Genomic DNA, 22,692 nt, shown 5'->3' with positions numbered 1-22,692 from the left:
ATTTTTGAAAGAGAAATTAGACACCTTTAATGAATTTAAGAAACTCTGCAAAAGGCTTTATGATTGGGAAAGGGAAAACCATTGGAGCTATTGTTAGGATTAGGAGTGAGTTTGAACATCAAAAGTTTACAGAGTTTTGTGATGAGGAAGACATTGCTCATAAATTCTCAGCTGCCAAGACTCCCCAGCAGAATGGAGTGGTAGAATGGTAGAATGGAGAAACAGAACCATTCAGGAGATGACTCGGGTAAATATTGAACTAAAAGGGAATTGCTCATAGGCTGAAGCAGTCCATACAGCTATCTATGTTATCAACAGGGTTCACTTGATTGAGTACACAAAAATTACTCACAAATTTATGTATTCAATTGCACATTACTCAGATTTGATAATAATATGAGTATGTTTAATTCTTTTAGTTAGCGATTGAGAATTGAGATTTTAGAATTTGGATTTCAAAAATATTATAAATTAAGTAATAAACTATTTACTAATGAATTTGATTTCTTAAAATATTTTTAAATTTAACAAATTCATATTTTTATATTTTCTAATATATATTATATTGAACTTCAACTAATTTATCTATAACATAAGCATTTCATTTTTACATAATAAATAAAATCTAAATTCAAATCCTCAAATCCATATTTTCTAACATAGAATTAAGTTTTTACTTAGGAGAATTATGCTTAATACTCATATTCCTATATATATCTACTTTAAAAAAAAAGAAAAGAAAAAACTATTAGTTTTGGTACTGACGAGACATGAAGAAGTTGAAGTCATGGTGGTGGAAGTTAAGTTGTTTCAACCAGCAACATGCGGCAGTTCGATGGCGGAGAGCGATGTCGGAATCGGTTGTTTTCGGATTTGTCCACAGTGTTCCGAACATCTTGTAAGAAACCATTGCAAAGGGAGGGAGACACATTTCTTCTTCCTTAGATTTTTTGCCTTCAACTTTCTCCACCTCTAACTTCATATTTTCTGAAGCTGCCAGCCAAACACCACACTCAAATTTCTCATACACCAATGATAAAGATTTTGTTATACTGTTAGATAGACAGAATCGAATTCAAGCTTGAATTTAAACTAAAAACCTTGAGTTATATTTGTTCATCAGTCAAGTCATTATCTGATTTCAAAAGAAATTTAAATTCGGTTTTAAAATTGACCCGACCTAACAAATAGGTTAATTTTGACGTTGGCTTATAAATAAAATGTTTAAAATATATTAAAATTTATATTTTTTATAATTAAATTTAAATTATAAAATTATTATTCGATTCAAATCGAATTATTCCGAGTAAAAAACCTTTAATCAAGCTCGAATTAAGTCTATTGAAGTAAATAATCACTCAATTCGTGGGTATGTCTAATCTAATCCTAAGATAAAAGAAATCTCCATTCTCTAATTGCATTGCCTCAAAACTTAAATTCCAATTTTTAAAAATCTATTAATTAGCATTATATTTAGATAAATAATTATAAAGAAAAATAAATAAAGGAAATAAAAGTAAATGAATTTTCACAACCTTTGTTGAATTAAACTGTAAAATATTAGTAAGATAAATTATTTCACATTTTTTAAAAATATATCACTTTCATTTCAAATTTAAATAATGTATGTTTGAGTAATTATAATTAGAATGAAACTAACACAAAGCATAATAAATATCAGGAAAAATTCACATATAATGAGACTCAAAATCTAGATACTTAATGACCTAGGACCCAGCCTTACTAATCGAGTGAGTAAAAGTACCATTGATGCTCCTATACTAGGAGTCAAATTATATTTTACCCATTCTACTAAAAAAAATGAATAAATTAGCCTTACGTTAGATCAAAGAGCAAAATTGTCCTTATGTTAAAATTTTCATCCATTTTTACTGTTAAATATTGGCCCTTTCATGCTACGTGACACTGTGTAGTTATTCCATCAACCATGCCAAATTTTTAACAATACAAATGGATGAAAACTTTAACAAAAATGACTAATTTGCTATTTGACTTAATGCATATGGACTAATTTGTTCATTTTTTTAGTAGAGTGATCAAAATGTAATATGACTCTTAATACAAGAGTCCCCATAATACTTTTACCTAAAATAGCCAAGACATCTAATATTATATACACAATGAGTTCGAGTTATTTTACCAACATTAAATTTAGATCTCAAAAAATATATATATTTTAAAGTCTCAATAAAAAATAATCAAATAACAATATTATATACAAGTAGTAAAGGAGAAAATACCTTGAGGCAAAGAAAATAAAGGATGGTATGTAACGAAACAAGCTGACAGTTCTTTCACATTTATTGCTGTTGGAATTTGATATACTGGATACCTATAAATAATCAAATATTAACAGACAATTACCATTTTACCACTGGTAAATGAAACCCCTAACCATAAGCTTCTCCATTAATTTAGAGAATTTTGATTTAAATAATAAAAATATATATTTAATTTAAATTTAATTATATTAATTATTAAAAAGATGTACTTTTAATACTCTACTAAGATATGAATCGTGAAGTAAGCTTTTAAGTTAAATTCATCCTCAAGCTTGGAATTTTCAAAATCGAGTTGTGATTTGTCCTGATCCAACATATGAACAAATTTAATCTCAATCAAGATACAATAAAAAAAGATGGTACCAAGCTACTGCTATCCAACTATACGGTGAAAGATTCATGCAGTGGAGATTGATTAAGCCCGGATAATGTTTGCCTAGCTCCTTGATCTGTTAAAACATAAACTCACATATATTAGACTTGATTCTTTAAACATCATTGAAGTGATTGAATTCAATATTAATCTCAATTTAAGAGTTAATATCAAGTCATTTACTGCTCCACCAATAGTTCAATTGATGACTTTTTTTAATGTCCTAAAAACAAGAAAAAAAATTACAGCTCTGATACCTTTTCCGTGAATGGAACTCGATCATAAGGGGTTGTAGTCTCGTCATATTGACAGTACAAATAGCCACATCGATCTGCTGTTGTTTGAATATTACATGAATTATCATCATTCTTAGCCACATTGGAACCCAAACATGACCTATTGTCATTGCTTGATGTCTTGTCATTCTTGTCTTTTCCCCTTATAACATTATAAAACGAGCAAGTTTTACATTTTGATCTCAAAAGTTATTAGTAATAATAAGCATTTGATTAGTTTGTTTTAAAATTTAAAAAAAAAATCGAGTAAATCAATAGATAAATTGATTAATAAAAAATAAATAGTTTTTGACTATTAAAATAATTTAAAATATTATATAAATATATTGGCTAATTTATCTAGATTAAAATACGGATAAATAACAAAATTATACATAAATTTTAGTCTAATGTGCAATTTTGTATATGAAATTTTGATTTGATCCAATTCTCATAAATTATTAACACAATTATTAACATCATTTTGTGTATATATATTGCATACACGTATGATTATATTAATCCATATAAAAAATAAATTGATGTATTTATTTTTTAAATGTATATGATTAAATCAAAATTAAAGTTTCATATGTATAATTATACCAAACCAAAGCTCATGTTTAGTTTAATTTATGATTTGGTCCGAGAATTATATATATTTTTATTTTAGTATCTAAATTTTTTTATCAATAATACTTTTAGAGATAAAATGGGATAAAATTAACAATTTAAATATAAAAGTAAAACTAAAAAAATTAGATACCAAAGTCTAGTTGAAGAGTAAAATTGTGAATAAAGCTTGTTTATTAAGATATCATTTTTCAAAACTCTAATGGGAAAATTCCTTTTAACCCCTCCAAAAAAGTAAAATAGTTCAATTTAAGTCTTTTAACCTTAGCCCTTCCAAAATTTTATAATTCTATCTTTACTCCCTGAAACAAAATACCCAAATTGAAAAAGGAGAAGAGCGACTACCACAATTTATCGTCGATTAGGGTGGAGGTGTATAGCTGCAAAGCAGATAAGGTCGGCGAATAGTATTGAACGACACGATCACCATTGTTGAGCAGGATGGGAACAGCAACGCCGTACGCACTCCACTCACTATATGACTCCCAAACCTCACTCAATTTGAACCCTTCCTTCTCAGCTTCCTCTTTGCTACTTTTATTACATTTCTGTAAATTAAGTAAAGAAAATACAATTAAATGGATTAATTCACAATTTAGCACTTGAATTACACTTCTTCTTTCTTTTTCTTTTTTTTACTTTGGAACTTCAACATTTTATTTTGTCTATTTTGGTACTTAAACTATTATTTTGTTAGAAATTTTTCTCTAAAAGTACTGAAGTTGGTGTGACGTTTTAAAATTTCGAAAAAAGACTCACTTATTTAATAGTTATACAACAAACAATGACGTCGTAATAAACCTAAATTTAATAGAAGAGTTTTAACAATGTCATCAATTAAATTTGTATTTTAAAATTGAAATAGTAAAAACATTAAATTCCTTTAAAAAATTCTAAAATACAAAGTTTTAAAGCATATTTTAATAAAAATAATAATTTAAATGGTGAATTTCTTGACTTTTCCTACTAAAATATATTTACGAATTACAGAAAAATCCTTAATTTTACTATTTTTATTTAAATAAATATTTCAATTTTTATACCCAAATAAGCTCAAAATCAACTTCTCACTTCAAAGAAAAGGGGTTTATGTAAGTCCAAAATTTCATTTGTTCGATAAAAAGAATTTCTCAAAAATAAAATAATTTAATATATTGGAACTAAACCAAAATTTTATAAAAATTAACATAAAAAGTAAAGAAAAATAATATCTAATCGATCGACCCAGAAAGAAAATAAAAAAAACCATGAAAATTAATATCTAATTGATTGGCCTGCAAAACTAGATCCAATAATTTTGGATAAAATAAAATAATAAATACAACACGACATACATAGAACGATTTAACACGACACGTATAACACGCAGATTATCTTTTTTAAAAGATTTATTGGGTTATATTTATATATAAACAATTAGAAGAAAAAAGAACATGACATACAACACATACAAATAAATTATCTAAACTATAAAACATTAAATTGGATGAAAAAAAAAGGAAAGGAAAATCAAGAATGGCTAAACTTAATATAAAAATTAAATTAAAAAAAGAAGAAGAAGAAGAAAGATTCTACCTTAACAATGGGTGTGATGCATTGAAGAAAGCATTGAAGATTGGAATGGGTTGGAACATTAGGCACTGTGAAATCCCATGGAGATGACATTTTCAGATGACACTAACCCCACCACTGTTCCCACTTTAATAAAAATCAAAATTTTTTTGTCTCAAATTTAAGTAAGAAAATAATTATACTGAGAAAATTTGACTTGATTTTAAAGGAAAAAAAAATCAAAATTCAATGTTAGTGATGAACAAGTTGAAGAACAGTGCCATCGACTTTTTTTTTTTTTTATACTTTTTTGAAGTAAATAAGTTGAAAATAAAAAAAGGGGGGTTGAAATTGAATGAAAGTTTAATTGGGGTTTGTGAAGTAATAATGTTGTTTTGGCCACATTTGGCAAATGCCAACAAATCAACATTGATTTCAGTATCTCGTTTTTTTTGCTTTTTATAGTTCTACCAATTTCTTTTTTATTTTTCATTAATTCATTCGAGTTTCCATGCATTTATCACTCATTTAATATTTTTTTTGGACTGTTTTGGTTCTACAGATAGGACTCAAACCTGAATTTCTCTATACTTTATTAAAATTTAAAAGATTTTTTAAAATTTTAATTTTAATTTTAAAGTTATATTATTGTATTTTACCAATATTGAGAAGTAAACACTTAGTTTATTCGTTGGTAAAATATATGAATTTGAATAGTTGATTTTTGTTTTTTTAATATATAAATTATTGAATTAATGATTTCTAAATTGATTTAATGATAAGATTTAGTATTATTACCCAATTAGATTACCTTCCTAATATGCAATGATCAAATTATAGTAAATTAAAGTCAAAAGACTAAGTTTTCAATATCTTCTTAAGGATGAAATAATTAAAATATAATATAAACTTTAATTACAATTATGACAATAAATGGACCAACGTGATTCAATACACGTAGATTGCTAAGCCTATTTTTATTTTTCATTCAAAGGGACTACAACAAATTTATGCTCGTATTCAGTTTATTGAATCATATTTATTAAAATTTTAAAATTGGGTAAAATCTCAGTTCACTTAATTTACATTTTGTTTATGTAAATGAACTTCTAATGAACGTAAACGCAAACAATGATAGCATATTATGAACTTGAATAATAAAATAAAGGAATTTTAAAATGATTCATAAATGAACTTAACATAAATGAATTGGACATATTTTGTTCGTGTTCAATATAAATAAATAAAAAATCAAACTATCCATCGAAAGTTCTGTTCATTTACAGGTAGAATACAGAGAAACAAACAAAAGAAAAAAAGAGTACGAGGGGACAAAAAAGCAATACATGAGTATGTATTCTTATCAAAAAGAATTTACAGCTACCCTCATTGTTTGTAATGACACAAATGAAGGGGGGTTAACATGAAAAATAATATATATCAAAAGATATAGTTGTTTTGGAAGAGAGCATTTGCATCCGAGATATGATAGACCAAAAGAATATCGAAAAAAAAAACAAAAACCCTCTTTTGGCTGTCATATGTGATGGCCTGGGAAGCGACCAATTAGTCTGCACTGTTCTGGAAGCAAAGACGAAACTACTTGTCCCTTGAGGGGAAAAAGCTCGCCATCGATGCCACAACCGTTATGTGTGTGTTTTCTGGCCTTGATCTTAACCGATTTCACCTACATCTCGATAGAAGTTACAGTTAGATAACATTTATGCATAGTATAGGACCCGGTATTTAATGATGTTCCGACAGAAAACATTCATTATGTTTCCGGAAATAAAATGAAGATAATAAGGAAACATAGCTCTAACTGCAAAACACATGCTCAAACCGGCAACAACTAATATGCTATATTTGAAATTCGGGATTGTTTATGGACTGCAGGAAAATTAATGTGTATACCTTAACATACTCAACATATGGCAGTGAAAGGTGCTTGCCTATCTGTAGCAGCAAGAAAAATCTCATCAGCCTCAGTCGCCCACTCCCATGAACTAAGAGCATATCCATGGTGTTGTCATCGTGTTCAGCTCTTGGAGCCACTACCTGGGAACTCTGCACAGTTCTGCATGCATGGTTGCACACAAGGATGCCAAGAAATGGCCCCTTAGTTACAATCCATTTATCTTTGAATCTAGGGACAACTTCCTTATTTATTCCGGATTCAACATCATCTGATGGCCCAGGTAACTCTATTGGATTTTCGACATCCCAATTAGCCTCAGTGTCCCATTTTGGTTCAGCATCCCAAATTGGACCTGGATCAGACAATGTTGAAGATATATCCTCTCTGTCATTTATTGCTGCATTACCCCAAGAACATCGGGAAGGATCATGTGCTGCCGTCAATCCACTCCATCCTTTATCTATCCTTGATTTTGTTCTGGTCCTTGGCCAGTTTAGAGTCGAGTGTGGTAATTGGGGATGAATAACTTCTGGCTCAGCTGTCAAATTGCTTCTCCCAGATGATTGTCGTTTAGTCTTGGGATCAAGGCCTCGGACATATTCAGATGGTTCGGTGCTGGCGTGGGTGGTACCAAATGTGTCCATCTCACCCCCAGATATTCGGCTAGGAGTCATTATTGAATCAATACTAGATAAACTAGAGGCTCTGGGAATGCCATCTGTGTTTGACCTCCTCATAATGTCTGTATACAGGTCTGACATGTCAACTACTTCCCGATTGGCAGAGTTTTTACCACCTTGATTCTCTTTTGCTACTGGAAGGTACTGAACTTCGTAGTTGTACTTTGGCAAACACAGAAATTTTTGGAAACCGGCAACAAAGTACCGTAGAGGGCCAAATCGTTTCTGATATTTCTCAGAAAGTTCCAACACTGCAACAAATGAAAAAAAAAAGAGAACACAATTATAACTCCCATGATAAAGACAATAAAAGATTTGGAAAAAATTTTTATTTACAAGCTTTATGTTCACTCATTCTATACACAGAAAACCATGAATGCCTTCTTTAAATCTAATTTGCGTTGAATTTGTTCATGTTAATGTATCTGTCTTCTTTAAATCTGATTTAACCGAAACAAAGAAATGGAAAAGCACACAAAACTAGCAACAAAAACAGGCAAATGGGACCCTAATTCACCATCCTTGAACTCAGTCATTGAATTGGTATTTAACTATTGTCAGTTACAGTAAGAAGCATGCATCATCTGATTATAATTGTACTATATTCTGAAGATCAATGCCAAACAGATGATAATTCAGAGTATACGAAATATCTGACATAAGTTCATAAGAATGAAACCATGTTAGTTCAGGACTAGAGATTAAAGGTTTACATGGTGCATAAAGCTTAAATAGGCAACTTAAAACTAAAAGAATGAAACAACAGCTGCAGACAGTTAAAGATGGTCAAAGAGCAAGTCTGACATATGATTTGAACTATAGCAACAAACTTATTGTGATGGGACAACAGAAACAGATGGGAACAGGAGACAACTTCTCTCTAATGCAGGGAAATGCGGAAAAAATGACAAGGAAAACCGGTCATCTCTAAAAGCCAAAATTGGTGATCAATTACATGTGCGCAACATATGTTAGGAACTGGGCTGAATGCTCAAATCATTCAAAAAGGACTATCATGTCATAAGTGCAACTCCCAGTCAGAACTGAGGCATGTCAGCAATTAGCAAGGTATGTTAGTTTGGAAGCATTAAAGCATATGACGGGGCCATATTCAAACAAACCAGAAAAACAAAGATAATTGTGAGAACAGATGACTGAATATAAAAATCAACCAACTTCTATTGTGTTAACCAGGTTAATCATTCCTCTCGCAAATCCATACCATCACTGGCAAAACCATAATAGGTGCATGTCATCCCAAAGTGAATAAGACCAGTCTGAACCCACTCAACAGCAAAAACATCTGTAGCAGTAAGACCTCCCTGAAACCAACAAGAACCTCAATTATTGGCACCAAAATGCCCAGTTTAAAGTTAATGCATCTATAACAGGAAAAATATGGTATTACCAACATTCTTCTTATTATGATGGTTACTACAAAAAGACCATGTTTGCACTAATAGAGTCAACAGCATGGAGACATTTATACTAAGAGGAGAATGATAAATGCATGCAAGGTTAGCTTATTTACACTTATAAGGAGAATGATTCAAAAAATTTATTTCACCAGGCTGCTGTAAATATTGTCCTGTATGGCAGCTCAAATCCAAAAGATACAGACAACTATGTATACCATTTCAATTCAGGTGAAAGTACCCGCCAAGGCCCTCTATTATAGAGACCGGATCAAATTAGTCTCTCTACTACTAAATGGATCAATCTAATCCCTGTATTATTAAAAAGAAACAAAAAGGACCAACCTGTAATAGAGTTAACCTTAACTGTTTAAAAAATAACATGGAAATTATTTTTCTCATTTGCATTTAAACTCCAAACAAAAGATTTCATTTACACAACCATAAAAAGCTTTCACAAAATATTAAATGTTTCAAACAGCAAATGTTAACTCCATTGAATTTAATAGTACAGGGACTAAATTGATCCATTTAATAGTAGGAGTAATTTGATCCAGTCCTTATGTACATTTACCTTTCAGTTCATCCAGCTAATTAATTTGAATTATGTGAGTCATTGTTAGAAACAATTCAAATTAAGTATATTGACACATAATCTAATACTAATCAATAGATGGTATCCATTACAAAAACCAACATATAAATTTACTTAGGTTGAGGTATGCCTTTGTGTTAGTAAACTCAGAAATAGGTTGGTTGTTAGTAAACCAACATACAAGTTGTTCGTTGTAAACAACCTTACAAGCCAAGAAATCAAATATTGTAAACCTATAAATAGGGTTGGTAACTCGGCTAAACATACAAGAATCCTACTACTTTTCAAGTTCTAATTGTTTGACGCTTTCCCTCTTGTGTCAGGTCATTTTAAATAATTAGTCTTATACTACATAAAATAAATTAGTAACTTAAATAACAAGCTGGCGGAATCAAAGACAGGTTGCTTGATCTCTGTAGTTCAGGTGCAAAATTACAAAGATTACCGGCTGTTGAATCCAAGGAAAACAGATGCCACTGTAGCTTTAATTAAGACCGGATATCACTGGAGCGGGCAGAATTGGTTATAAGGACAGTGTTCCTACCACACTTCAGCGCTAAAAATGCATTTTCTACTATCATATAATTTTTAGTTATTTTAGTTAGCTTTATTATATAATCAGAAATATAGATTCCAATGATCTTCAAAGCAACATAATTAGGATTAGCAAAGAATTGTTAACCAATTTCTGACCCATGAATCAAAAAGGTTTCAACAAGAAGATAGGCATCAATCTATAAAGAGGTAACAGAATAACCAGAAGCAAGGAATATTTCATGTTTTTTTAGCATTACCTTCACAATAGAAATTGCAGCAGAGACTGGATCTCTAACTCCAAGAACAGTCCAAACCAGTGAATTGTCAGAACCTGCTGGTATAATTCCAATGGGTATAGAAATTCCTTCCTTTTGGTTTTCTCTACTAAGCAGACCATTTAGAACCTAACAAATTTACCAAGATGAAGTAAATACTTAACAGTAAAAACAGAAATAACAGGCATTCAAATCCAAAGGACAAGGAACCTTTATGTCATATTACAGTGCTTCCAACAAAGCAATCTAGCCCCTGTTCAGTATCATAAAATACCTACACCATAAAATCCTCAAACAAACTACAGAGAAGTCCCAAACACTGAAGATCGAAAAATCTGATGGTTTAAGCAATTGCATTATAACAAAGAAACTTAAAATCAGATATTCTGTACAAACAAAACTTCAGCGAAGGGCAGAAAAAGAACTACCAAGCATGTGATATAATTTGGAACAAGGTTTCTAGGTGATTTCTTGCAATTACAGATGAAGAACATGAGCAAGGGAAATATTTCTTATTCAATGATATATAAGGGGCTAGCAAGAGCATTATCATAAAGCACTGATCAAGCTAAAAATTAAACTTCATAGGATGAATTAAAATTTAGTAGACTTGCGTTATAGAAGATTTACTATTTTTAAGGCGTGCAAGAAAAAGGGGGAAAAACAAGGGGATCGTGAAAAATGGCATGGGCCACAGCAATAAAATAGCCGAGGATAATGTAACACATAATTCAACTTTGCCTAATCCTAACCACCATAAAAGAATCCTATACAGCTATTATCTATTTCCAGGGTCAGGATTTCTATCTAACAACTTCAAAAGTTGTATCCTTTTAAGAGAAAAATGATTTCCAATTTTTGGCTGATGAAAGCTCAAAATAGGAAGCTATGTACCATGTTCGGGATCAGGCAAAACTGCATTTGATACAGATACAGCCTCACTTGCAAATCAGTCCTCTCTACATTCAGAGGACAAGTGTTTATATCAGCCAAGACCTTCTGATTAAGAATATAATTTGTAAACCAAAGATGATTTATGTTGCAATAAGTAACCATTCCGAGAGATGCATAGCATGTACTGTAGTATCCTTCTTTTACAAGATTAAGTTGGATAAAGTTCAAAGTTGATTTTGCACCCCAATATCTTTAATACCATTAAAAAGTAAGCTGGAAGAATACACTTGCATAATGAGTAAATAGAAATCCAATGTATTTTAAAAAAAATAGTTACTATTCCTTCTCTAAAATTGTATCCCAATCTTATTATTGAAGCAATGTTATTAGAGGTCTCCAGGAGGAATCACACAATGAAACAACAGAATACCAGTTGCCTTAAAAAAGTTTCTGCATAATTTTACTTGTCAATGTAGCTCAACAATACAGACAGTACCGAAAGGCTAGAAAATTAAAACACATACCCAAGAAAACTAATAAATACAAAAAATGAGAACTTAACTAAATTTGAAATCCCTAACCTCATTGATAATACCATCACCACCAACGCATATAATTCCTGAAAGGAGAATTATTTAGATTCATATTCATGGACAAGGATAAAAATTGTCAAAAGCTAGAATAAGTAACTAAGTATTCAAGTAGTACTACCATCGGGGCATGTGCTGATATCAACAGTAGATGCCAACTTTTTAGCATGGCCAGCAGATGTTGTTTTGACTACCTCCAACTCAAACCCTGCAAGCTGTCACGATTTGCATATAAAATTTGAAACTCAAAACAAGTCCGAACCCGACACTAGCCTCTCCTTGACAATAACTTGAATAACACAAGAAAAGAAAGCAGAGACTTTATAATAAAGGAAAGAAGATAGAAGTTACGAAAATGAGAAAAATAAAGCGCACAACAAAACAAAATATCATTATCCTAAAAATAATCAATGTTTGATCATCTAATAGTAAACAAATCAGTAGATTATAAACTATTGAGAACATGACCCATAATCCCTTCCTCTATTTTACTCCAATAACATCTATCCTCATACGGGAAATCCTCAGAATTTATGAGTGTCGAACATGCATCTTAGAATAAGCTGACACCTTAGGAAGACAAGAGTTTACAACTACAGCCACATGCAATGCTAAGTATGCAATAGGATTCAAGACATCCAGCAAGGAACAAAAGAAGAACCCTATTATTCATGTTTTACACAGACCTATTTACATCCAATGTAGCACTCTTACAAACTTGGAAATCCTAAAAATTTTGTAATCTATCAATGATACATGCTGTAATTAGGGTCCAAACCCCACTGAAATAAAAGCAACCCTCCCCACAAAACATAATATAAGGTTTGATAATATAAGGATCTCTTCTTTTACTGATAAATAGTTTTGCCATGAACTTTACCATTTTTGTTTCACTTTGAAGGCAATCTAAGCAAAAATGTTCAACGGTCTAGGCTTCTACAGTTGTTGCAAAGAATCCTAACCCCTCTTCATTTCTGAAAATTCATTTTACCCTGACAACACTTTTCCCATAAACGTAAAGCACAAAAAGTCAAATCAGAGAAGGCTCATTGCTTGAAGCAATTATGGGGAAGAGCTCAAATATTTCTGAAAGGATGAATTGAAGCAAGGCCAAGATGATCTAGATGCAAACAAAGGGAAGTTCAGGCTGGCAGCTTTGGATCTGAAAGCAGGAAATAATAGCTAAAAACACACAACCATCAGATACAGAGAAACAATCAATGTGGGTTCACCTAAGTGAAAATGTAGTACGTACTTATTCATTTGAGGGGTTGATATGGTAAGGAAGAGAAATCCAAAATAAGAACAGAAATTGTGATTACTGACAACATATTCCGATGTATTAAATCCATAAATAATGTGGAACTGTCAGAACTAAAGTAAAATCCATATGAACTGCTAAGATAAAAGATACACAACATACCTTCAATATTGGCTCTGCAATGCCATGGAAAACTTTACTAGAACGACCATGGCCTGACCTTGGATTCAATATAACAAGCATTTTAGGTGGATTCTTGCACCTGAACAAGAGTTCAGGCGGGGTATCTATAGGAAAAAGTTCAGAAGAACCTTGCTTCCTTGAAGAAACTAAAGGCTGAGGCAAACAATTGATGGAACACTGCTGATCTGCAAACCCAGCAACCCATTGAACTGCCTCTTCTACACTAGAAGCCTCGAAATAAAAATCCTTCCGACTCCTCTTTGGTTTAATAAAACAAGAAAGGCCATAAGAACCCTTTTTTAGAGGATAAGAATGCACAATGAAATGTCTAACACCAACATTGTAGGATACCTGTCAAGATAAAGAATCTAAATAGACTGATAGCAAACTCACAAAATCCAAATATAAATATTTACGGCAAATGGTCTATTCAGCGGTTAAATGATTACCGAGACCACATCATCAAGAAGCAAGACATGAGAACCCCAGACCAGGGCCTTGCTAGTGAGTTTAGCAACAACGGCGTCTTGGTTGGCAATATCGGTGGCAGAATTCTGCTCTACATCGTCGGGATTAGCAGTAGTGGGGACATTCTTTCTCTTGTCCAAAATGACCTTTCCTGAGTAAACCACATAGCCAAGCAAATCAGATTTTTCATCTCCTTCTCCAATATCAATCCGGTGCTCGTCGCGCTTGGATTTATCTGGCTGATCATCCGTGACAGGAGCTTCACCACGTCGGGAGGAAGCCTTCAGCTTCTTAGTACGTTTCTCTGGGAACACAATTGGAGAAGAGTGAGATGCTATCTGCGAGCACAAGCTCAGCCGCCTCAGCGACTGCTGGGACAGCGGAGACGGCGACTGCGACGGAGATGAAGACACTCTCACTGACGGACTGTTACAACTCCTCGATAGACTCCCACTTTTCGGCATGTTCGTTCACGCGCTTTAGCTCCGTAATTGTCACCAACAAAATTCACAACCACGGAGAAATAAATAGATGGCGACATACAAAAAAAAAAAAAAAACTCGCTCCTTTTTCTTATATTCTTAATATATTTAAGATCTCACACCAGCTGTGGAGAAAACTCGGAGATTATGATAATCCGAGATTGAATTGCGATCAGAGGCCTCCCTACAGTTCGACTCGTACGATTAATCTGGTAGATCAGCTTCAGAATTTCAATTGTTTATTGATTTCAAATATTGCCATTAATCGAAATGTGAATAATTTGGAGTCTTGAAAAGGTTTAAAACAAACGGAAAACGGTGTTCTAGGGAAAATGAAACTCACCAAAGGACGGAGCCGGCGACTATGGCGGCTGCCGGAATGTTCGTTGAGATAACCGGAATCGTTGATCGAAGGTTATGGTGATTCCTTCTCAGGCAACCTTTTTTCAATCCAATCACCGTTTTTTTTTTCTTTTTGATATTTTTATATCAATTGTAAAATAAAATAAATTTTAAATTTATTAATTTATTACTCAAAATAATAAGTCTTTTCGATAAAAAAAAATGATAATGCTACTGACTTTTTTTCTTTTTGATATAATAAAAAATTACATACCATCTATAATATTTTCAAAAAGAAATTTATCTATAATAGAAAATAACTATCAAAAAAGCAATTGTTTTAGATAATTATATATTTTAATTATTATTTATTAAATTTATTAAAAAAGTTTAAATGTCCCACACATTCACGAAATACATTTTGTTTTGCAAATTTATATATACGTAGGTAAACTTTTAAAAAATTATGGAGAATAATAGATAATGTTTAGCACGTAAGTTTTAAATATATATTGATAATCCATAAAGTTCAAACTGTTTTAATTATATCCTTTAAATTATCGAAATTATATCCATTATATCAATTTTTAATAAAATTATTAATTTAATTATTAAATGACGTGATAAAATTTAAAATAAATATTACAAAAATAGATATTTTAAAAATATTAATTTTGAGATTTTTGAATTTTTATAGAAGTTGTATAATTTTTTTAAAGAAAGTTATATAACTACATTCTATTTGTTTAGTTTTTTATTTTAAATTTAACTATATAAAATTTGACAAAAACCTAATTAATAGTTTAAGATGCAATTAGGATTTAGAACATTTTGAAGGATAAATTTAGAATAAAAGTCATAATTTAAGGATGTGTGGTGCCTTTACATAACCAAAATTTTAGCCTTTACAAATAAAATTAACAAAATAATACATATTCCTTAGGATATTATTTTATAAAAAACTTCAAAAAGTGAAATGACTTTTACATAATAAATAAAAATTTTCAATTTTAACCTTTTGTCAATCTTTGTAATCGGACTAATCAAACCACCAAGTCTCAATCCAATTAGTTTGATCGATAGATTTGATTTGATTAAAAAATTATAAAAATAAAAAATATTGATCCAACTGTTCGTATTAATTTACGAGTCAACCGATTCAACCTCTTTTTTAAACCAATGTGCTAACCAATTCTTGTTTTCTCTAAAATATCATTCAGCGCATAATAGAACCAAAAAGAATTCATACATTCAACACTCGCCTAAATTTTGACATGTTGCATGTACTACTTATACCACGCTGGTGATATCATTTGAATCGTAGTTTATGTTATATTTTAATTATTTTTTCGAGTCTAAAATTACTAGGTCAAGTTCAACTATAAGAAGAAAAGCTGCATAGATTTTTACAGTTTGGGTAGGGTTACAATCATCTATAATTTACCCATTAAGTCATGAACTATCAACTACCTAAGTATCAAATATACAAAATAATATTTATCAAACTACAAGACTAGCTCAGGGCATTTCAAAAAGGGAGGAGAAGATAGTGGCTACCAAAGCAAATACTTACTAAAATCTTATCGCCGGAAGTGAATATTCACCGCTGACGGTGGCAAGAACAAAGATGGCTGGATGAAGGAGAGAGCCAATGGCCAAACAGGATGGAAGAGGAAATGCGAATACTTTTTGCTCCGGCCATCCGCGCTGCCAAATTCAGGGCCTAAACCGAAAAGGTTTAGACCATTACTACTTTTTCATACTATTCAACTACGGGACATATAAATGGAAAGAAAATTTTGATTAAGCTATATATGACAAAAAAAGGTTGGGCGGAAAAACCACGAGTTTAAGTAATTGGGATAACACGAAGAAAAAGCATTACCTGTCTTGATCTTAAATTTGAGAATGTCTCCTTGCCTCCTAGAATTGAACCTGATGGGATGATCTGTCGATTGTCTGGGCCGGTCAGTTGCAGAGATTAGCTGCAAGAACATGCCAGAAAATGGTGAGGCGCTGATCAACCACGTTTGAAGGGGCAGATAAACAATAAGAAGAGGGAAGGCATACATTGAAGAAAGAGAAACTATGGCCCCTCAAATGCCCGCAATGACATAAAGAAATTATGGACTTAAACAACGAGGTAGAAAGCATGGGAATATACTAGCAGCCAATGAATCAAACCTTTTCATCAAATCGGAAGAGAGACTGATCAAAGTAGGGAGAAGGACTCATTGATTGACAATTTAAAGGCAACGAGGACAGCATCTTCTTTACAAACTGCAGAAGAGTCATCAGGCAATTAGGCATACAAAATTGAAGATGAAGACTTAAAATACTATGCTGGAAATGGTATCCAGCAACGAATTATCATGCCTGGCAGAATCCTGGCAAGGAAAAATATCCAAAGGGAATTCCATAAAATATACAAGAAAACTGTAAAAGGGTAGACTAGTAACAAATTCAGATAGAGAAATTAACACCTGTGAGATACTGGTGGCTTTATTCTTCATGCTCTTTAGTTGTTCAAGAGCATGAATATTATTTGAGTGAGAAGATATGAAATTCATATACATTGAATTTATTGATGTTGCGTGGAAGTGGTCACAGAACCGCTCAAAGAGAAGGTAAAGTTCATCTGCTGCATTCTGAATGAAGTAATATATCATGTCAATGTTCGAGAATTCAACAAAGAAGACAAAACAAACAAAACAATAATGAAATAATACCTGATAGAATGCAACAATTTCAGTTGTCTCCATATTATATACAGCAAAGAAAGCTGGAAGTTGGTCAGTGTTGCGTGATGCCTGAAATTTTCAAGTCAACAAATCATAATGTATTTCAATCAAATATTTCTATATAAAGCACAGCCAGAATAACAATCCATAAAGGGCTATTGAGGGCTTTATGATAAAGAAATATGAATTTTGAAATTCTTTCATCAAGAGACTACAATATATTTCCTTAAATATTTTAGGCCCTATTATTACTATTGTCTAAGGCACATGTTGCTCTGACTCTTCATTTCTCTTGAAGTTTTCGTGTTTGACAAAACACATATCCAGACATGGGTACAGGGATATGATCCTTCAAAGACTCCAAATACATGAAAGTCCTGGAAAAAATTGGACAGACCCATTACAAACACATACCGGTTTCCTACACTCACAACGAAATTCAAGTAACATATGTACAAGCAAAAGCAACAAAATCTTACCCCTACATCAACACTACCAAACTTGATAAGCAGATGATGCCGGTCCAAGAATTGTACCTTTCCAAGAGTTGTGCATAAATTTGTTACATTTCCGTCAACTAAATAAGACTTTAATCATCCTATATCAAAGGACTTAAAAACGGAATAGACAAATAATTTCATTTGACTTGTGGGAAACAGCAGCACAAGTGTGTAGAAGATAAAATAAATTAAAATTCTACCTTCAAGATCACCAAATCAACATAGTCCTGGAAATGGAAATAAAACTTCTTCTTTAAGCATTGGACCCTCTGATATAGCAAAAAAAAAAAAAACATTACAATTAAATCTCTGAAATTCAAGAGATAAAACTATTTCTGAAACTCTTCCTAAAGATTCTTAGAATACTGATAATATAAAGTGATGTGAAAACAAAAGTAACTTCAAAAGAATATAATTAAACATGAGCAAAACAAAATAAAAGTTACTTTGCAAGTGCAGAAAGCTAACCTGGGTTTGATCTGTTTCTTCACTCCATATTTCTCGGAAGATGAATGAAAGTAAGCGTTGTTTGATACCACTCAAAAAAGAATTGTTTGAATTAGGCTGGTCATGATTTGTACCATTATCTACAAGATCTCCGCGATTACCCGCCAACTGATGCAGTTAACTTTTGTTAGAAGTTGAGAAACTTTATCATCAATAGTTAGATAGTTAGCTCAGAAACTCCACCTTGATGTAGCCTCTCAGGTTTAGCAACTAAAACAATGAACACTATGGGCAGAGTCCAGAGATACATGGTATGGAGAAAGCCTTTTGCGCCCAAAACATTTACATACACAAAAGTATCCCTAAATTGAAAAGTTTTCAGACTAGTAGGAAACCAATGAGTGAAAAAACCCAATAACTTCAATTTACCAGTAAGAAAGTAAGAACAGTTGAAGTGGAATCAATGATGCCTAAGCTAACCTATGCAATACTTGCCAAACATAATAAAACTCAGATAGAGAACATAAAAGAAAAAAAATTTATTGCCTGAGAACTGGAATTTATAAAAAGCTCGTCATCTTCACGACAGTATGCGCCGATAGCTCGCACATCAACAAGGTTCCCGGAGTCCCTGATTTGAAGAATGTGTATTGTTTGATAACGAAGCGACACAACTGCCAGCAAATCATCATACAAGAAGGCACCCATATTATGGGTAAGATTGACACAATCATTGTGAAATACCTTCTCATCTAGCTTAAACCCATCTTCCAACCTGATTGAATTACAAACTCAAAATCAAGAATAGAACTCCATAGCATTAACAAATAAACTATTTCTACTAGTAAATTTCCTAAAAGAATAATTCAAAATCCTTTTGGGGAAATTCTAACAAATAGCCCATCAGTACTGCTTAAATTACCATCTTGTTGAGTGGATTTTGGCTACTTGAGCAGAAGTCTGTGAAGTGCCGGATACCCTCAACAGTTCCAGTATTGGGCCTGGGTGTAAGCGCAAATGCTGAGGTTTCCTTAGTGGGTAAAGGTTCTCCCACTCCATAAACCTGGCATGGCTCTTGTTTGATGCAGATGACACGTTACAGACTTCTCCCATGCAGGTCAAAATCCCCTCAACCCATCTATAGTAAGGATTCTATAACAAATGCAATGTTCATCTTGAAATTGGCAAAGAACAGTGCAGAGTACAAACCTGAAGAGGTGAATAGTGATTTTTTCAAACGATGGGACCCCAAGGATTGCACCATCCGTGCCACGAGCATCTTGAATTTGTGCGGTCGAAGTAGCGAAGATTCCGAATTGATTACTCTCCATGTAGAGAAAGAAGTCTTTACATATAAGCTCGTTGCAGGAAGCAAGTGGTTTAACATATAACTGTGTGAAGAAACTCTCAAACCTCTTAGCTTGGGGAGGGAGTTCCTGGTTATTATCACAATCTTCTCCTTTACACGAAAACGAAAGCCATGTCGGCCTATACACAATCAAATCCTGACGGTTCCTACTGAAACACACAAAGTACTGACCATCATCCGTGAATTTAAAAAACGAATGGTCCGGACATTCCACATCATATATCGTAAAACTAGGAACTAAATTCTCGTAAAATCTCCTAGCAGAGTGAACCTGCAATTGAGACAAATCATCAAACAGGTGGTGGGCAATAAAAATATAAACATCAAAATATAGAAATAAAGGTTGGGGAAATGACCATACACTGGTTCCAGGCGCAGGGGTTCGAATTTGACGCTCGAAAATTCGGGAAGTGACATTGTTGGTTTTGAACATCACCTTTAACTAAATTAAAAAAACCAAACAAGTACAAAAAAAAAAATTAGGGAATGTTGAGTCGTTGAAGGATATTGAAATAGATACGGAATTTTTTTATCTTTTTTCTAGTTTCCTTTTTGGTTCTTATCGACAAGTATAATAAAGTAAGAAATAAAATAAATGGTAGAGATTGGGGAGTTGGAGGAGAAAGAGCGTCGACGTAGGCAATTGGAAGGTGGGGAAGTGTTGAGAGGCTGAGAGAGCGTTGAGTGGCAGTGTGGGACAGTGAGCCACTTTGAGATGCAGACTTTTAAAGATGGAATGGAAACAACTGATGAGAAATTTGTTTCGCTCAAAAAAACAGATGAGATATTTATACTTTTTCCTTTTTTTAATATTTGAATTTAAAATTTTATTATTAATTAGATTTTATAATTTAGGTGAATGTAAATATTTTATATTAAAATAAATTAATGAATAATTATTAGTAAAATGAACAGTTTTTTATATGAATTTTTTATTATCACGACGCATCTCTTTATGCAAGTATTGACATAACCTGTCATTTCCCTTATAACTAATAAACACAACATAAATCGTTGAATTCATATGCATAACTATCAAATATTAATATAAAAAAAAAAGGAAAAATTATCAGGCTTCCCTTGGCTGATTAGCCTTGAACACATGATGGCAGCACATCTAAGTGTACAAAACGTTGAGTTGCTAGTGTGGTGAGTGTCCTCGATAGTCTCCACTAGTGCTTCCGACACCAGACAATGTTGAATGCAGTCTTCAGAGGAGGATCCATTGTTGACGCAAGTAGTAAAACAAAACGTATACTTTAACTGCCAAAACCAAACAGAATATCAACACCCATGATTTCTCCCTCATTATGTATATATTTGATTCCCTTTAAGATATATAGTTTTATTGATGATTATTTTGCATTGCATAAGATAGGATTTATATAAATTTTGTGTAGGAGATTGCCATGCCAAACTATCCTGCCAAAATTTGATTAAATATTAAATTAAGATGTCAAACTATCTTGCCAAAATTTGATTAAATGCAAAAATAAGAAGACATTTCTATAAGCAATCAAATTGATATGAAATAGACTTGTCATGCCAAACTATATGGAAAATGCTTTTGATTAATTGTCATTAAAATCATATTTAAAGTTTTCAATTCATTTTAAAAATTAATGGAATTATTGTAAAAAGCACTAGAACACAATACTCAAATTTTTTTCTTTGATTCTCAAATGCGGATTCAAAATCACTTTTTAAATGAAATTTTTCAAAAAATAAAATAAAATATTTTTATAGGTAACTGATTGTGTCAAATCCTTTAATATCTTTTTTATTTAGAATTCATCAAAATATCTTAAAATAAATTAAGATAGATGCAACTTAACAAGCAAATAACTCTAAAATAATAACAAAATTAACAATAAAACAAGTGTTATACAATATTCAAACAATAACAACAAAATAGTAGCAATATAATAGTGAAATGGTAGCAACATATGGAGAAAACAATAAGAAAATAACATTAAAACAACAAAAAATAGTAGTTTTTTTATCCTTTTGTGAATTCAGGCCAACTGGGTCGGGTCCAGGAAAAAAAGTCTTCCCAGAAGCCTGACTCGTTTTTTAAATGGACCTTTTTTTTTCAAAATTCATTTTTCGAGCCTATATTTTTACCCAAACCCTCTCACTTTTTGGGCGGGCCTTTGGGCAAAACTGGGTGGCCCGACCCGTAAGCAAGTCTAGCTCGGTTATATAAAAATATGATAAGATAAAAATATTATTATAATAATATTAACTATCCTTTAAAGTAAATGTATTTTAATACTTTTATAGCTTAATTGGTGTCCAGATTACTCATAAACCAACTTAATCAACCACTTTATATATAGTATAGATATTAAAATTATGACGAGCATTTAACTGAAAAAACTATTTAAGAAATATATTTTAAAAAATTATGTAAAAATTACATAAATTTTAATTGAAATGATAAATTTAAGTATTAAAATAATTGTATCTTAAATTCAAATCCAATTATTGTATATTACTATCATTTTTGTCGACTATATTAACTTTTATTGATTGGTGATCAGTTTATTTCGATCATTTTAATAGAAGACTAAGAATGCTTAAAAAACAAACACAAATAGATGTTGATTAAGGCTTAGCTTAATAAATACTATTGTTATTGGAAAAATTAGAATGACGAGTATTTGAACATGATTAAATGTATTTCTTTTTCTATTTTAAGGATTGAGATTGAGATTGAGATAGATTATAAATAGTAGGCACAATATAAAGAAAAACATATAAAAAGTTTAGATGTAGTTATATTATTATTTTTTATACTATTTGGGCAAATATAAAATTGAAAATGCATCAGCAACCAAATCATGTTTTTTTTTTCATT

At 31.7% G+C, this 22,692-nt stretch overlaps 3 protein-coding genes across 5 annotated transcripts; all 3 read right to left on the bottom strand.

The window, feature by feature from the left end:
- Window positions 1-748: 748 nt before the first annotated feature.
- On the bottom strand, window positions 749-5,249 carry LOC108471750 (uncharacterized). Its single transcript, XM_053026810.1, has 5 exons — window positions 5,160-5,249; window positions 3,930-4,132; window positions 2,923-3,114; window positions 2,262-2,353; window positions 749-993 (listed from the first exon to the last, which is right to left on the bottom strand). The coding sequence occupies exons 1-5, from the start codon at window positions 5,247-5,249 to the stop codon at window positions 749-751; spliced, it is 822 nt and encodes a 273-aa protein (XP_052882770.1).
- A 1,104-nt stretch (window positions 5,250-6,353) lies between these two features.
- On the bottom strand, window positions 6,354-14,954 carry LOC108473875 (sphingoid long-chain bases kinase 1). 2 transcript variants are annotated; one of them, XM_053026541.1, is made up of 9 exons: window positions 14,777-14,954; window positions 13,933-14,654; window positions 13,463-13,834; window positions 12,161-12,254; window positions 12,031-12,068; window positions 10,538-10,684; window positions 8,956-9,055; window positions 7,050-7,984; window positions 6,354-6,822 (listed from the first exon to the last, which is right to left on the bottom strand). In XM_053026541.1, the coding sequence occupies exons 2-9, from the start codon at window positions 14,413-14,415 to the stop codon at window positions 6,673-6,675; spliced, it is 2,319 nt and encodes a 772-aa protein (XP_052882501.1). In that variant the 5' UTR covers window positions 14,416-14,654; window positions 14,777-14,954; the 3' UTR covers window positions 6,354-6,672. The 2 variants fall into 2 exon arrangements, with proteins under 2 accessions (XP_052882501.1, XP_017631162.1); XM_017775673.2 differs by having other exon boundaries at window positions 13,933-14,642.
- A 1,130-nt stretch (window positions 14,955-16,084) lies between these two features.
- Window positions 16,085-21,259, bottom strand: LOC108470678 (light-mediated development protein DET1). Of its 2 annotated transcripts, XM_017772084.2 has the most exons (11): window positions 20,194-21,259; window positions 19,673-20,103; window positions 19,010-19,238; window positions 18,485-18,631; window positions 18,217-18,285; window positions 17,996-18,052; window positions 17,505-17,585; window positions 17,259-17,423; window positions 16,960-17,055; window positions 16,661-16,760; window positions 16,085-16,498 (listed from the first exon to the last, which is right to left on the bottom strand). In XM_017772084.2, the coding sequence occupies exons 1-11, from the start codon at window positions 20,263-20,265 to the stop codon at window positions 16,356-16,358; spliced, it is 1,590 nt and encodes a 529-aa protein (XP_017627573.1). In that variant the 5' UTR covers window positions 20,266-21,259; the 3' UTR covers window positions 16,085-16,355. The 2 variants fall into 2 exon arrangements, with proteins under 2 accessions (XP_017627573.1, XP_017627574.1); XM_017772085.2 differs by lacking the exon at window positions 17,996-18,052.
- Between the last annotated feature and the right edge of the window lie 1,433 nt (window positions 21,260-22,692).

Source organism: Gossypium arboreum, chromosome 4 (genome assembly GCF_025698485.1).
Source record: "Gossypium arboreum isolate Shixiya-1 chromosome 4, ASM2569848v2, whole genome shotgun sequence".
NCBI classification, from domain to species: Eukaryota; Viridiplantae; Streptophyta; class Magnoliopsida; order Malvales; family Malvaceae; genus Gossypium; species Gossypium arboreum.
This window is presented reverse-complemented; position numbering and strand designations above follow the sequence as displayed.